At 43.3% G+C, this 13,036-nt stretch overlaps 1 protein-coding gene across 2 annotated transcripts in view; it reads right to left on the bottom strand.

The window, feature by feature from the left end:
- The window catches only part of LOC139375479 (beta-mannosidase-like), a 32,335-nt gene extending 25,552 nt beyond the window's left edge, over positions 1 to 6,783 (bottom strand). Inside the window, exons 1-6 of one of the 2 annotated variants that reach the window (XM_071117298.1) lie at positions 6,336 to 6,783; positions 4,777 to 4,871; positions 4,329 to 4,434; positions 3,817 to 3,990; positions 1,667 to 1,790; positions 868 to 1,037 (exon numbers count right to left, since the gene is read on the bottom strand). In XM_071117298.1, the coding sequence (XP_070973399.1) occupies positions 868 to 1,037; positions 1,667 to 1,790; positions 3,817 to 3,990; positions 4,329 to 4,434; positions 4,777 to 4,871; positions 6,336 to 6,551 (885 nt within the window). In that variant the 5' untranslated portion in view covers positions 6,552 to 6,783. The remainder of the gene's footprint in view (positions 1 to 867; positions 1,038 to 1,666; positions 1,791 to 3,816; positions 3,991 to 4,328; positions 4,435 to 4,776; positions 4,872 to 6,335) is intronic. The other variant, XM_071117299.1, reaches the window with a different exon arrangement.
- Between the last annotated feature and the right edge of the window lie 6,253 nt (positions 6,784 to 13,036).

Here is a 13,036-nt window from a genome sequence, read left to right as displayed (position 1 = left end):
TACTGTAAAGGGATGGTCAACAGAGTAGGGCACTATACTGTATAGGACTCTGGTCAACAGTAGGGCACTATACTGTAGAGGACTGGTCAACAGTAGGGCACTATACTGTAGAGGACTCTGGTCAACAGTAGGGCACTATACTGTAGAGGACTCTGGTCAACAGTAGGGCACTATACTGTAGAGGACTCTGGTCAACAGTAGGGCACTATACTGTAGAGGACTCTGGTCAACAGTAGGGCACTATACTGTAAAGGACTCTGGTCAACAGTAGGGCACTATACTGTATAGGACTGGTCAACAGTAGGGCACTATACTGTAGAGGACTCTGGTCAACAGTAGTGCACTATACTGTAGAGGACTCTGGTCAACAGTAGGGCACTATACTGTATAGGACTCTGGTCAACAGTAGGGCACTATACTGTAGAGGACTCTGGTCAACAGTAGGGCACTATACTGTAGAGGACTCTGGTCAACAGTAGGGCACTATACTGTAAAGGACTCTGGTCAACAGTAGGGCACTATACTGTAGAGGACTCTGGTCAACAGTAGGGCACTATACTGTAGAGGACTCTGGTCAACAGTAGGGCACTATACTGTAGAGGACTCTGGTCAACAGTAGGGCACTATACTGTAGAGGACTCTGGTCAACAGTAGGGCACTATACTGTAAAGGACTGGTTAACAGTAGGGCACTATACTGTAGAGGACTCTGGTCAACAGTAGGGCACTATACTGTAGAGGACTCTGGTCAACAGTAGGGCACTATACTGTAAAGGACTCTGGTCAACAGTAAGGCACTATAAAGGGAACAGGGAGCCATTAGTTCCAGAACCATAAGTCACCTTCCCACCCAGCAGCCCATACTAACTGTGTTGACATGGAGGCTCAAGGTGTTCTTGCTCTGCCCAGATGGAAACAACACCATGAAGGTTTGTTCTGTAGACAGCTCCATCAGAGAGAGGTTGACCTGGACTTTAGTCTCCTCCACAGCATCAACCAACACTTCCACCGTTACCACCCACTGAGACAGAGAGGAGTCTGGGAGACAGGAAGAGGAAGAAGAGGAAGAAGACGGCTTTCCATGACTAGCGGTGAATCCCAAACCACCCCCTCGCCCCTATCAACTCGCAGCAGCGAAGCAAGACTCGGTCAAAGTGGCTATCGAAGAGTCTAATACACCTTCCATCATTTTAACTCCCTCAGATTTGGGACACTTGTGCATATGGCGAAGGCAGAACGCACAAATGGAGGCCAGAGGCGCAAGGGGGTGATTTGGGATTCAGCCTAGGAGAGTTCACAGAGTAGCTGTATAGATAAGTTCAGAATAGTTAGATACCCATGCAGAGAGAGAGAGAGAGAGAGAGAGAGAGAGAGAGAGAGAGAGAGAGAGAGAGAGAGAGAGAGAGAGAGAGAGAGAGAGAGAGAGAGAGAGAGAAAACAGAGAGACAGAGTTGGAGAGAGTGAGAGAGAGAGATAGAGAGATAGAGAGACAGAGAGATAGAGAGACAGAGACACAGAGAGACAGAGACACAGAGAGACACAGAGAGAGACAAACAGAGAGTCAGACACATGGAGAGAGAGTGAGAGACAGAGACAGAGAGAGAGAGACACAGAGAGACACAGAGAAAGACACAGAGAGAGACACAGAGAGAGACACAGAGACATACTATAGACTGGTACAGTAGAGAGATGGATTAGGCGCAGCACATCAAAGGCCTCCAGATGAACACCCTTCCACAGCCCCAGGGTTGGGAATGACGGTCCCCAGTCCCAGCTGAAGGAACTCTGAGCCTGGTGGGGTAAAAGACCATCAGACAGGAGAGTTATCCAACGGGTGAATGGTGAAAACAAATATAATTGACTGTTATTTTCTAGGACACACAATAATGACTCCAACGTCATAAGCATCTGTATGTTGGATGGTGATTTGAAACCTTAACCACAGTGTTAAACTTATCCCTAACCTTAAATGAAAACCACAAAGCGAATTTTAGTTTTCATGAATGTCTACGATGTAGACTATCGTCTTTGTGGCTGTGGTAACTAGCGGAAACAGTTGTGCCTGTTGTTCACAGTGAGATCTGCCCTCTGATTGGCTAGAATGGTTCAACCTGATTTTTGCCTCCTCCGAAATGCCTTCTATTTCTGAAGACGTTTATTTTGGTTGTGAGAGCGGCAGCTACATTATCTGGATAATGTGATGGATAATGTCATAGATAATGTGTCCGTCATGATAAATGGAGCCGGAAGAAGAACATCAACACCACTAGAAACCAGTGGACATATTTTTTTTTATTACATTTTTATTTAACCTTCATTTAACCAGGTAGGCTAGTTGAGAACAAGTTATCATTTACAACTGCGACCCAGACCAAGATAAAGCAAAGCAGTTCGACACAAACAACAACACAGAGTTACACATGGAATAAACAAAACATAGTCAATAATACAGTAGAACAAAAGAAAACAAAAAGTCTATATACAGTGAGTGCAAATGAGGTAAGTTAAGGAAATAAATAGGCCATGGTGGCGAAGTAATTACAATATAGCAATTAAACACTGGAATGGTAGATCAGCAGAAGATGAATGTGCAGGTAGAGATACTAGGGTGCAAAGGAGCAAGATAAATAAATAAATAGTGTATGGGGATGAGGTAGGTAGATAGATGGGCAGTTTACAGATGGGCTATGTACAGGTGCAGTGATCTGCTCTGACAACTGGTGCTTAAAGCTAGTGAGGGAGATATGAATCTCCAGCTTCAGAGATGTTTGCAGTTCGTTCCAGTCATTGGCAGCAGAGAACTGGAAGGAAAGGCGACCAAAGGAGAAATTGGCTTTGGGGGTGACCAGTGAAATATACCTGCTGGAGCACGTGCTACGAGTGGGTGCTGCTATGGTGATCAGTGAGCTGAGATAAGTCGAGGCTTTACCTAGCAGAGACTTGGCAGCATGAGTGAAGGATGCTTTTTGCGATATAGGAAGCTGATTCTATATTTAATTTTGGATTGGAGATGTTTAATGTGAGTCTGGAAGGAGAGTTTACAGTCTAACCAGACACCCAGGTATTTGTAGTTGTCCACGTATTCTAAGTCAGAACCGTCCAGAGTAGTGATGCTGGACGGGCAGGCAGGTGCGGGCAGCGATCGATTGAAAAGCATGCATTTAGTTTTACTTGCATATAAGAGCAGTTGGAGGCCACAGAAGGAGAGTTGTATGGCATTGAAGCTCGTCTGGAGGTTAGTTAACACAGTGTCCAAAGAGGGGCCAGAAGTATACAGAATGGTGTCATCTGCGTAGAGGTGGATCAGAGAATCACCAGCAGCGAGAGCGACATCATTGATGTATACAGAGAAGAGAGTTGGCCCGAGGATTGAACCCTGTGGCACCCCCATAGAGACTACCAGAGGTCCAGACAACAGGCCCTCCGATTTGACACACTGAACTCTATCAGAGAAGTAGTTGGTGAACCAGGCGAGGCAGTCATTAGAGAAACCAAGGCTGTCGAGCCTGCCAATAAGAATGTGGTGAATGACAGAGTAAAAAGTGTCTCAATGTGCAGGATGCCAGCGTTGCGTTATGGTGTGGACATGAAACACCGAGGTAAATTGAAATAAGCAATTGCAAATGTCAGTCCAGAGAAGGACATTAAAGTTGGTTACTGACGTAGCTAGCTAGGTCTACTAGACAAGATAACATTGTTTGTGCTAGCTAGCTAGAAAATTAGCTTAACGTTACTAAGCTAATATTGTTAAAAAATTGAATATTTTCTGTCAACACACAATAAGTACTATTAACTGAAAAGATGAAAAGCCACTCACCTTTCTGATAAAGTTGACGTGACATTCTCCCTTCTGAACGGGTGGAGGACAGTCAGGGGGCACGCTGTAGGAGGAGTGAGCCTGACTCCTCTCTGAGGCGTACAAGACAGGGGAGAGGAGGCTCACCTTCACAACGTTCTCCCCCTCCCTCAACAACTGGCCTACGCTGAAGTCCTGAACATCAGGGAATCATGTTATCAAGTGGCCCAGCCTCAGTTGGTAAAGCATAGCGCTTGCAATGCCGGGATTCGGGGTTCGATGCCCTCTGGGTAAAATGTGTGCACGCTCTGGAGGATGTCTCTTTGGATAAAGGTGTCTGCTAAATGGCTTATGGTCGTTATGTTTGGGCCAGATCAAACATAATCACTATACATACATACTACGTAAATGATAAAACAGATTTGACCATTTAACTAAACTATCATACATGATTAGACACACCTTGAATTATATGCTACAAAATGTGCAACGTAAACAACATTCATAAGGTAAATAATATACTTTTTCCATACATATCTGCGGAACATGTTGTCTGTCTTTCCCACAACAACTCCATTCAGAGAGATGGACGCTACAGTGTCCACTCCTTCAAACACCAGCTGGACTCTTTGTTTAGCCCTGGAGCAGAGGACAGGAAGGTCTATCTTAGTAAAACTGAAGGGTGGCTCCCCGGACACAAATTAAGCCTAGTTCTAGACTAAAAAGACAGCTCAGTGGAGAATCTCTATCGAAGGTTATTTTTTAGTCCGAGACAAGGCTTGTCCAGTGTCCGGGGAACCGGCCCTGAAAGACAAGGCTTGTTCTGAGTCCGGGGAACCGGCCCTGAAAGTCGAGGCTTGTTCTGAGTCCAGGGAACAGGCCCTGAAAGACAAGGCTTGTCCAGTGTCCGGGGCAGCAGCCCTGGGAGTAGTGAATACAGTGACACCATGGGGCTGAAATTGTAAGCTGTGTAAACAGTACCTTAGCTCTGTTGAGGCAGAAAATGTAGTCGTGTATGTCCAGTTGTCAAGAGCGATCCACCTGTATGCTACATCATTGAACCTGAAGTAGAGATCCTGAAAGACAGAGAGAGACAGGAGAGAGAGAGAGAGACAGGGGAGAGAGAGAGAGAGAGACAGGAGAGAGGGAGAGAGACAGGAGAGAGGGAGAGAGACAGGAGAGAGGGAGAGAGACAGGGGAGAGAGAGAGAGAGACAGGAGAGAGAGAGAGAGAGAGACAGGAGAGAGAGAGAGAGAGAGACAGGAGAGAGAGAGAGCGAGAGGAGAGAGGGAGAGAGACAGGAGAGAGGGAGAGAGACAGGAGAGAGAGACAAAAGAGAGAGAGAACCAGGCATTTTCATGTAAAAAATTTGGTAATTTGTCAGTCAGCTGATCTCAAGAACGGGTAGCTGTAGCCCAATATGGTGACTGGAGTATGGGTAGCTGTCCCCAGTATGGTGACTGGAATACAGGTAGCTGTAGCCCAATATGGTGACTGGAGTATGGGTAGCTGTCTCCCAGTATGGTGACTGGAATACGGGTAGCTGTCCCCCAGTATGGTGACTGGAGTATGGGTAGCTGTCCCCCAATATGGTGACTGGAATATGGGTAGCTGTCCCCGAGTATGGTGACTGGAGTATGGGTAGCTGTCCCCCAATATGGTGACTGGCATACGGGTAGCTGTCCCCCAATATGGTGACTGGAGTATGGGTAGCTGTCCCCCAATATGGTGACTGGAGTATGGGTAGCTGTTCCCCAATCTGGTGACTGAAGTATGGGTAGCTGTCCCCCAGTATGGTGACTGGAATATGGGTAGCTGTTCCCCAATATGGTGACTAAAGTATGGGTAGCTGTTCCCCAATATGGTGACTGGAGTATGGGTAGCTGTTCCCCAATATGGTGACTGGAGTATGGGTAGCTGTTCCCCAATATGGTGACTGGAGTATGGGTAGCTGTAGCCCAATAGTACAATAGTACAATAAGAGAAACGGATCATTTTGCAGTGGTCTCCTATTTTTTTCCAGAGCTGTATGTGTTGCCACCCTAGGGTCACCCACCACTCATTCAGTACATTTCGAAATTTGTATTATTCAAAAATATAAAATACTGTGACATTTGAAAAAGAAGACATATATGATATGATATTTTGGACATAAACTCAATAATTATATTTGCTAACCGAGATGCAGAAGAAGGAGTAAAGGAGAATAAGAAGTGAAGTGTCGGTTCAAAGTTGTAGTAAATACATTAGTAAAGGAACCTGACTTCTGTGTTTCATGATGATTATACCAGACAACAGTTTGGCCAAACATACACCGGCTAATAGAAGGCGACCATATTGGTTTTGGTGAGGGACCACTTGTTGTGATTGCTGTAGGTACACTGGCCAGTAGATGGCGATAGTATTGTTTAAGTGAGGGATGACTGCTTTCCTTTCGACCACCACTCGCGTGTACTCCGTTCGCCATATTGGGCTGCAGCTACCCCCTTCTCGCTCACCTGGCTTAAAAAAAAGACAGAAAACATCACAGCTCTTCTCACCTTGATAAAGCCCTGTTTCAGGAGAGCAGAGTGTACACACCCCGGTACCTCTGCAGGAAGCGACAGAGACCCATTTGAGTTCTGTATGGTCCATTTCCTGTTCAGGCTGAGATCGTGCTGCTCTCCTCTGGATACATTGTATCCGAAAAGGACGTGAAAACTCCCGACGTAATAAAGGACAACAAGAACGCTTCCTCTTTTTCTAAACGCGCTCATTGTTGTGGCTTCTGCAGGAATTGTTGCCAGATAAAAGTATCTAGTCAGGTTCCGAACATTTAAAAACAACCAAATTATCTATTAACACGTAATGCTGAATTCAATACAAGGAAAACCTAAAAGAAGAATAAAGAACGTTAAACATAATAATCACTGATTATAAACGTTGTAAAAAAACCGCTGTATGTTCTTCGGTGCAAACGGCTTCTTCCTTGTTGTTAAAAATCACGTGACCATATATCAGCTGATCCAGTACACATCACGTGGCAACATCTTCTTCTAATGGAGATCGCACAATTGAATGTGCATTCTGCCACCTGCTGTGCGCGATGGAAACAGGATTCCCAAAATGGAACAAAAAACTCACAAAAAAACACCAAACTACCAAAAATACATATAAAAACTAAACTAAATCAAACAATGTTTCTGTTTAAAGAAAATATAAAACAGATCTGATCCCAACATAGGCTGAAGGGGAACCTGGGAGGACTGGTCTTCTGGTGCCAGTACCCCTTGCAAGTCTTTCAGATGTAAAAATCCTTTAGTCACAAAAACGTTTCTGCTGCAGCCACAATAATACCCAGTTTCTTTAATTTCTTTGAGACTTGTGCAGTTTATAACTGTGGCAATGACATTGACTCTGTAAGGGTACACCTTATAGATAGCCTTGCTACTGTTATGTTACCGCTGCTCTTCAAATATGACTTATTTTACTCTTATCTATTTTTTAATTTTACACTTATTTTTCTTAAAACTGCATTGTTGGTTAAGGGCTTGTAAAGTAAGAATTTCACTGTAAGGTCTACCTACACCTGTTGTATTCAGGGAATGTGACAAATACAATTTGATTTGATGAAAGTCACAAAATACACCTCTTTAACACACCTTTAACACACCCTAATACACCTTTTAACACACGTGTGACTGGCAGAAAACATTTACTACAGGCTGTGGTGCGTCCTCTTAAACAAATATAAAGGAGAGCCGCACACTCTAGGAGCTCAGATGCAAAAATGATTTTTGTCCAACGTATCGACAGACAAGCTGTCTTCATCAGGGTGTAACGACAAAACACTGCAGGGTGACTCATTTAAATAGTGTCAAAAGACACACAGGTGTCTGTAATCATGGCCAGGTGTGGCCTGATATCATTGGTCAATTCTCATATATTAAAATAACATACAAAAAAAAACAAATGGATAGCGTACGATCATAGATACAACAGACGTTCTTATTTTCCTTCAGTCACCCAGCGGGTCAGACGCCCGGGGCGTCAACCGCACCAGGAAGTCTCTTCAAGGATTCAACCTGAACATCAGTCGTCACCCCTGAGATGACTCCTTTGACGGGTGTCTCTGCTCCGAAAGTTCAAAACTTCTGTTGTCCGGATTCTTTTGAGGCTCACTGCAATCTTCCTCTGTTCTTCAGAAATACAATGAATCCAAATAAAGACCACTCCTGGTCACTCTGACAGAATCCACTTTCCCCAGCGCATACTTCACCATTACACACTTCAAACAGGTATCCTACATATGCATCTTTACCCAACAAATGCATCCCAAACAGGAAGTGATTCATTATGATTCATAAACGTATCCTCCACTTGAGACTATTTGCTTTTAGTTCCAGTTTTTTGATACTTCAGAACAATCGTATTCGCCAACTTTACTTGACGCGCTGCTTGATTTGAACTCATCATCCACTTCCGCCATCTTTTCCCCACGTGACAACATCAAAACAGGTTTGGCGCAAAATTATCTCCTTCCTCGCATTGGTCAGATGGATTGTGATTCGTAATAATCTGTGCTTTACACTGTGCAAGAATATCCATTAGGAATTTACATGATATACCTGTCAGTCTATGGAATTTACATGACATACTTGTCAGACTATGGAATTTACACAACTCTTTTCTGATGGCAGGGATTCGTTTCAATGACTTGGGTCTTCCTCACTTTATTCATGAAAATGTGACTCTACGTGGGATATTCACCCGCACGTCCGACTAGCATCACCACCCTGGATGGTTCCGACCTAGAATATGTGGACATCTATAAGTACCTAGGTGTCTGGCTAGACTGTAAACTCTCCTTCCAGACTCATATCAAACATCTCCAATCTAAAATCAAATCTAGAGTCGGCTTTCTATTCCGCAACAAAGCCTCCTTCACTCACGCCGCCAAACTTACCCTAGTAAAACTGACTATCCTACCAACACTCCCAGAGATGGGATATTGACAGTACCAGGGATAGGATATTGACACTACCAGTGATGGGATATTGACAGTACCAGGGATAGGATATTGACACTACCAGTGATGGGATATTGACACTACCAGGGATGTGATATTGATACTACCAGGGATGGGATATATATAGTGATATTGACACTACCAGGGATGTGATATTGATACTACCAGGGATGGGTTATTGATACTGCCAGGGATGGGATATTGATACTACCAGGGATGGGATATTGATACTACCAGGGATGGGATATTGACACTACCAGGGATGTGATATTGATACTACCAGGGATGGGATATATATAGTGATATTGACACTACCAGGGATGTGATATTGATACTACCAGGGATGGGTTATTGATACTACCAGGGATAGGATATTGATACTACCAGGGATGGGATATTGATACTACCAGGGATGGGATATTGATACTACCAGGGATGTGATATTGATACTACCAGGGATGTGATATTGATACTACCAGGGATGGGATATTGATACTACCAGGGATGGGATATTGATACTACCAGGGATGGGATATTGACAATACCAGGGATGGGATATTGACACCTCCAGGGATGGGATATTGATACTACCAGGGATGTGATAGTGATACTGCCAGGGATGGGATATTGATACTACCAGGGATGGGATATTGATACTACCAGGGATGGGATATTGACACTATCAGGGATGGGATATTGACACTACCAGGGATGGGATATTGACACTACCAGGGATGGGATATTGACACTACCAGGGATGGGATATTGACACTACCAGGGATGTGATATTGATACTACCAGGGATGGGATATTGACACTGCCAGGGATGGGATATTGCTACTACCAGGGATGGGATATTGATACTACCAGGGATGGGATATTGATACTACCAGGGATGGGATATTGACAGTACCAGGGATATGATATTGACACTACCAGTGATGGGATATTGACACTACCAGGGATGGGATATTGACACTACCAGGGATGGGATATTGACACTACCAGGGATGGGATATTGACACTACCAGGGATGGGATATTGACACTACCAGGGATGTGATATTGATACTACCAGGGATGGGATATTGACACTGCCAGGGATGGGATATTGCTACTACCAGGGATGTGATATTGACACTACCAGGGATGGGATATTGATACTACCAGGGATGGGATATTGACACTACCAGGGATGGGATATTGATACTACCAGGGATGGGATATTGATACTACCAGGGATGGGATATTGACACTACCAGGGATGGGATATTGATAGTGATATTGACACTACCAGGGATGTGATATTGATACTACCAGGGATGGGATATTGACACTGCCAGGGATGGGATATTGCTACTACCAGGGATGGGATATTGACACTACCAGGGATGTGATATTGATACTACCAGGGATGGGTTATTGATACTACCAGGGATAGGATATTGATACTACCAGGGATGTGATATTGATACTACCAGGGATAGGATATTGATACTACCAGGGATGTGATATTGATACTGCCAGGGATGGGATACTGATACTACCAGGGATAGGATATTGATACTACCAGGGATGGGATATTGACACTACCAGGGATGGGATATTGACACTACCAGGGATGGGATATTGACACTACCAGGGATGGGATATTGACACTACCAGGGATGGGATATTGACACTACCAGGGATGGGATATTGACACTATCAGGGATGGGATATTGATACTACCAGGGATGGGATATTTATACTACCAGGGATGTGATATTGATACTACCAGGGATGGGATATTGACACTACCAGGGATGGGATATTGACACTACCAGGGATGTGATATTGATACTACCAGGGATGTGATATTGATACTACCAGGGATGGGATATTGACACTATCAGGGATGGGATATTGATACTACCAGGGATGTGATATTGACACTACCAGGGATGGGATATTGACACTGCCAGGGATGGGATATTGATACTACCAGGGATGGGATATTGATAGTGATATTGACACTACCAGGGATGTGATATTGATACTACCAGGGATGGGATATTGATACTACCAGGGATGGGATATTGATACTACCAGGGATGGGATATTGATACTACCAGGGATGGGATATTGACACTACCAGGGATGGGATATTGACACTACCAGGGATGGGATATTGATACTACAAGGGATGGGATATTGATACTACCAGGGATGGGATATTGATACTACCAGGGATGGGATATTGATACTACCAGTCATGGGATATTGACACTACCAGGGATGTGATATTGATACTACCAGAGATGGGATATATATAGTTATATTGACACTACCAGGGATGTGATATTGATACTACCAGGGATGGGTTATTGATACTACCAGGGATAGGATATTGATACTACCAGGGATGTGATATTGATACTGCCAGGGATGGGATATTGATACTACCAGGGATGGGATATTGATACTACCAGGGATGGGATATTGATACTACCAGGGATGGGATATTGATACTACCAGGGATGGGATATTGACACTACCAGGGATGGGATATTGATACTACCAGGGATGTGATATTGACACTACCAGGGATGGGATATTGATACTACCAGGGATGGGATATTGATACTACCAGGGATGGGATATTGATACTACCAGGGATGGGATATTGATACTACCAGGGATGGGATATTGACACTACCAGGGATGGGATATTGACACTACCAGGGATGGGATATTGACACTACCAGGGATGGGATATTGACACTACCAGGGATGGGATATTGATACTACCAGGGATGGGATATTGATACTACCAGGGATGTGACACCAAATAAATATTTCCTGCAACCCTGGTCCCAGCCTCTTCTTACAAGAAGAGGGGAAAGTAGCACTATCTGATGAGAAAAGTATTTTTCTAAACTATTTTGAACTCAAAATAAATGCTGTATTTATTAACAATGACAAACACAATTCCAGTCAAAATAGAAAATTGTATGAAACAATTGTGTAAAGCTGTTTTTAATATATACACAGTTTATTAGGCACACCCATCTAGTCGGGCCAACCCCCCACTTTGCCTCCAGAACAGCCTGAATTCCCTCCAGGCATGGAAACGTTGCTCAATTGGTATCAAGGGACCTAACATGTGCCAGGAAAACATTCCCCAAACCTTTACACCCCCGTCACCAGCCTGTACCGTTGTCACCGGGCAAGATAGGTCCATGAACTCATGCTTCTTTCGCCAAATCCTAACTCTGACATCAGCACGACGCAACAGAAACCATTATTCATCATACCAGGCAATGCTTTTCCACTCCTCAATTGTGCCCACTGGAGCCACTTCTTGTTTTTAGCCGATAGGAGTGGAACCCGGTGTGGCCGTCTGCTGCAATAGCCAATCCGTGACAAGGATCGAGGAGTTGTGTGTTTCCGAGATGCCGTTCTACGCACCACTGTTGTTCTGTTACTTGCCTGTTTGCGGCCCGCTTTCTAGCTGGATGTTTTTTGTTTGTCGCACAATTCTCGGTTATGATAATTACATTTTTGATATCGATAATGGAAAAAAAATGACATTGATAAATGACATTATTGATATAAATCATTAAAAAAAATATATATATAAAAAATAGCTTGATACAAAATGTTTAAAAAAATATATTAATAATTCTAATTTGTGTATATAAACAATTATTTTTTTATATCAATAATATATTTTTTTATATCAATAATTGTCTCGTGTATTTTAAGGCAGAAAAAATGTGAAGACTGTGCAAGGTGGGTGTAGACTTTCGAGTCACTGTATGTAGGAAGGAGCATGCAAATGCAATCCCACCCCCATGGTCATTATTAGATTTTTTTATATATATAAAAAATGAAATTATCACTTTTCAAAAATTAAAATCATTGATATTGATCATATTTTTTTATATGAAAAATGTAATTATTGATAAAATAATACAATTATTGATTTTTTTTAAAAGTCATTAATATACAGTACGTTAAAACAGCCATAACCACGACTTTATCCAACTCAATATGCTGCCACTATCATAGTATCCCGGTAGTCTTCTTTTCCACCCGTGGCCCCCAAAACAGAGTGCCAAGAGGTCTGAACCTTTATTGCACAGAATCCTGGACCTACCCATTAATCACTACATTATAAACTCAACAGATCAAAACACAAGTATGTAGAACATTTACAGTAGCCAACCAAAAAAATTGATAAGAACCTAGA

Source organism: Oncorhynchus clarkii, chromosome 19, assembly GCF_045791955.1.
Source record: "Oncorhynchus clarkii lewisi isolate Uvic-CL-2024 chromosome 19, UVic_Ocla_1.0, whole genome shotgun sequence".
NCBI lineage: Eukaryota > Metazoa > Chordata > Actinopteri > Salmoniformes > Salmonidae > Oncorhynchus > Oncorhynchus clarkii.
Note: the sequence above shows the minus strand (reverse complement) of the source record. Positions and strands in the feature narration are given on the sequence as shown.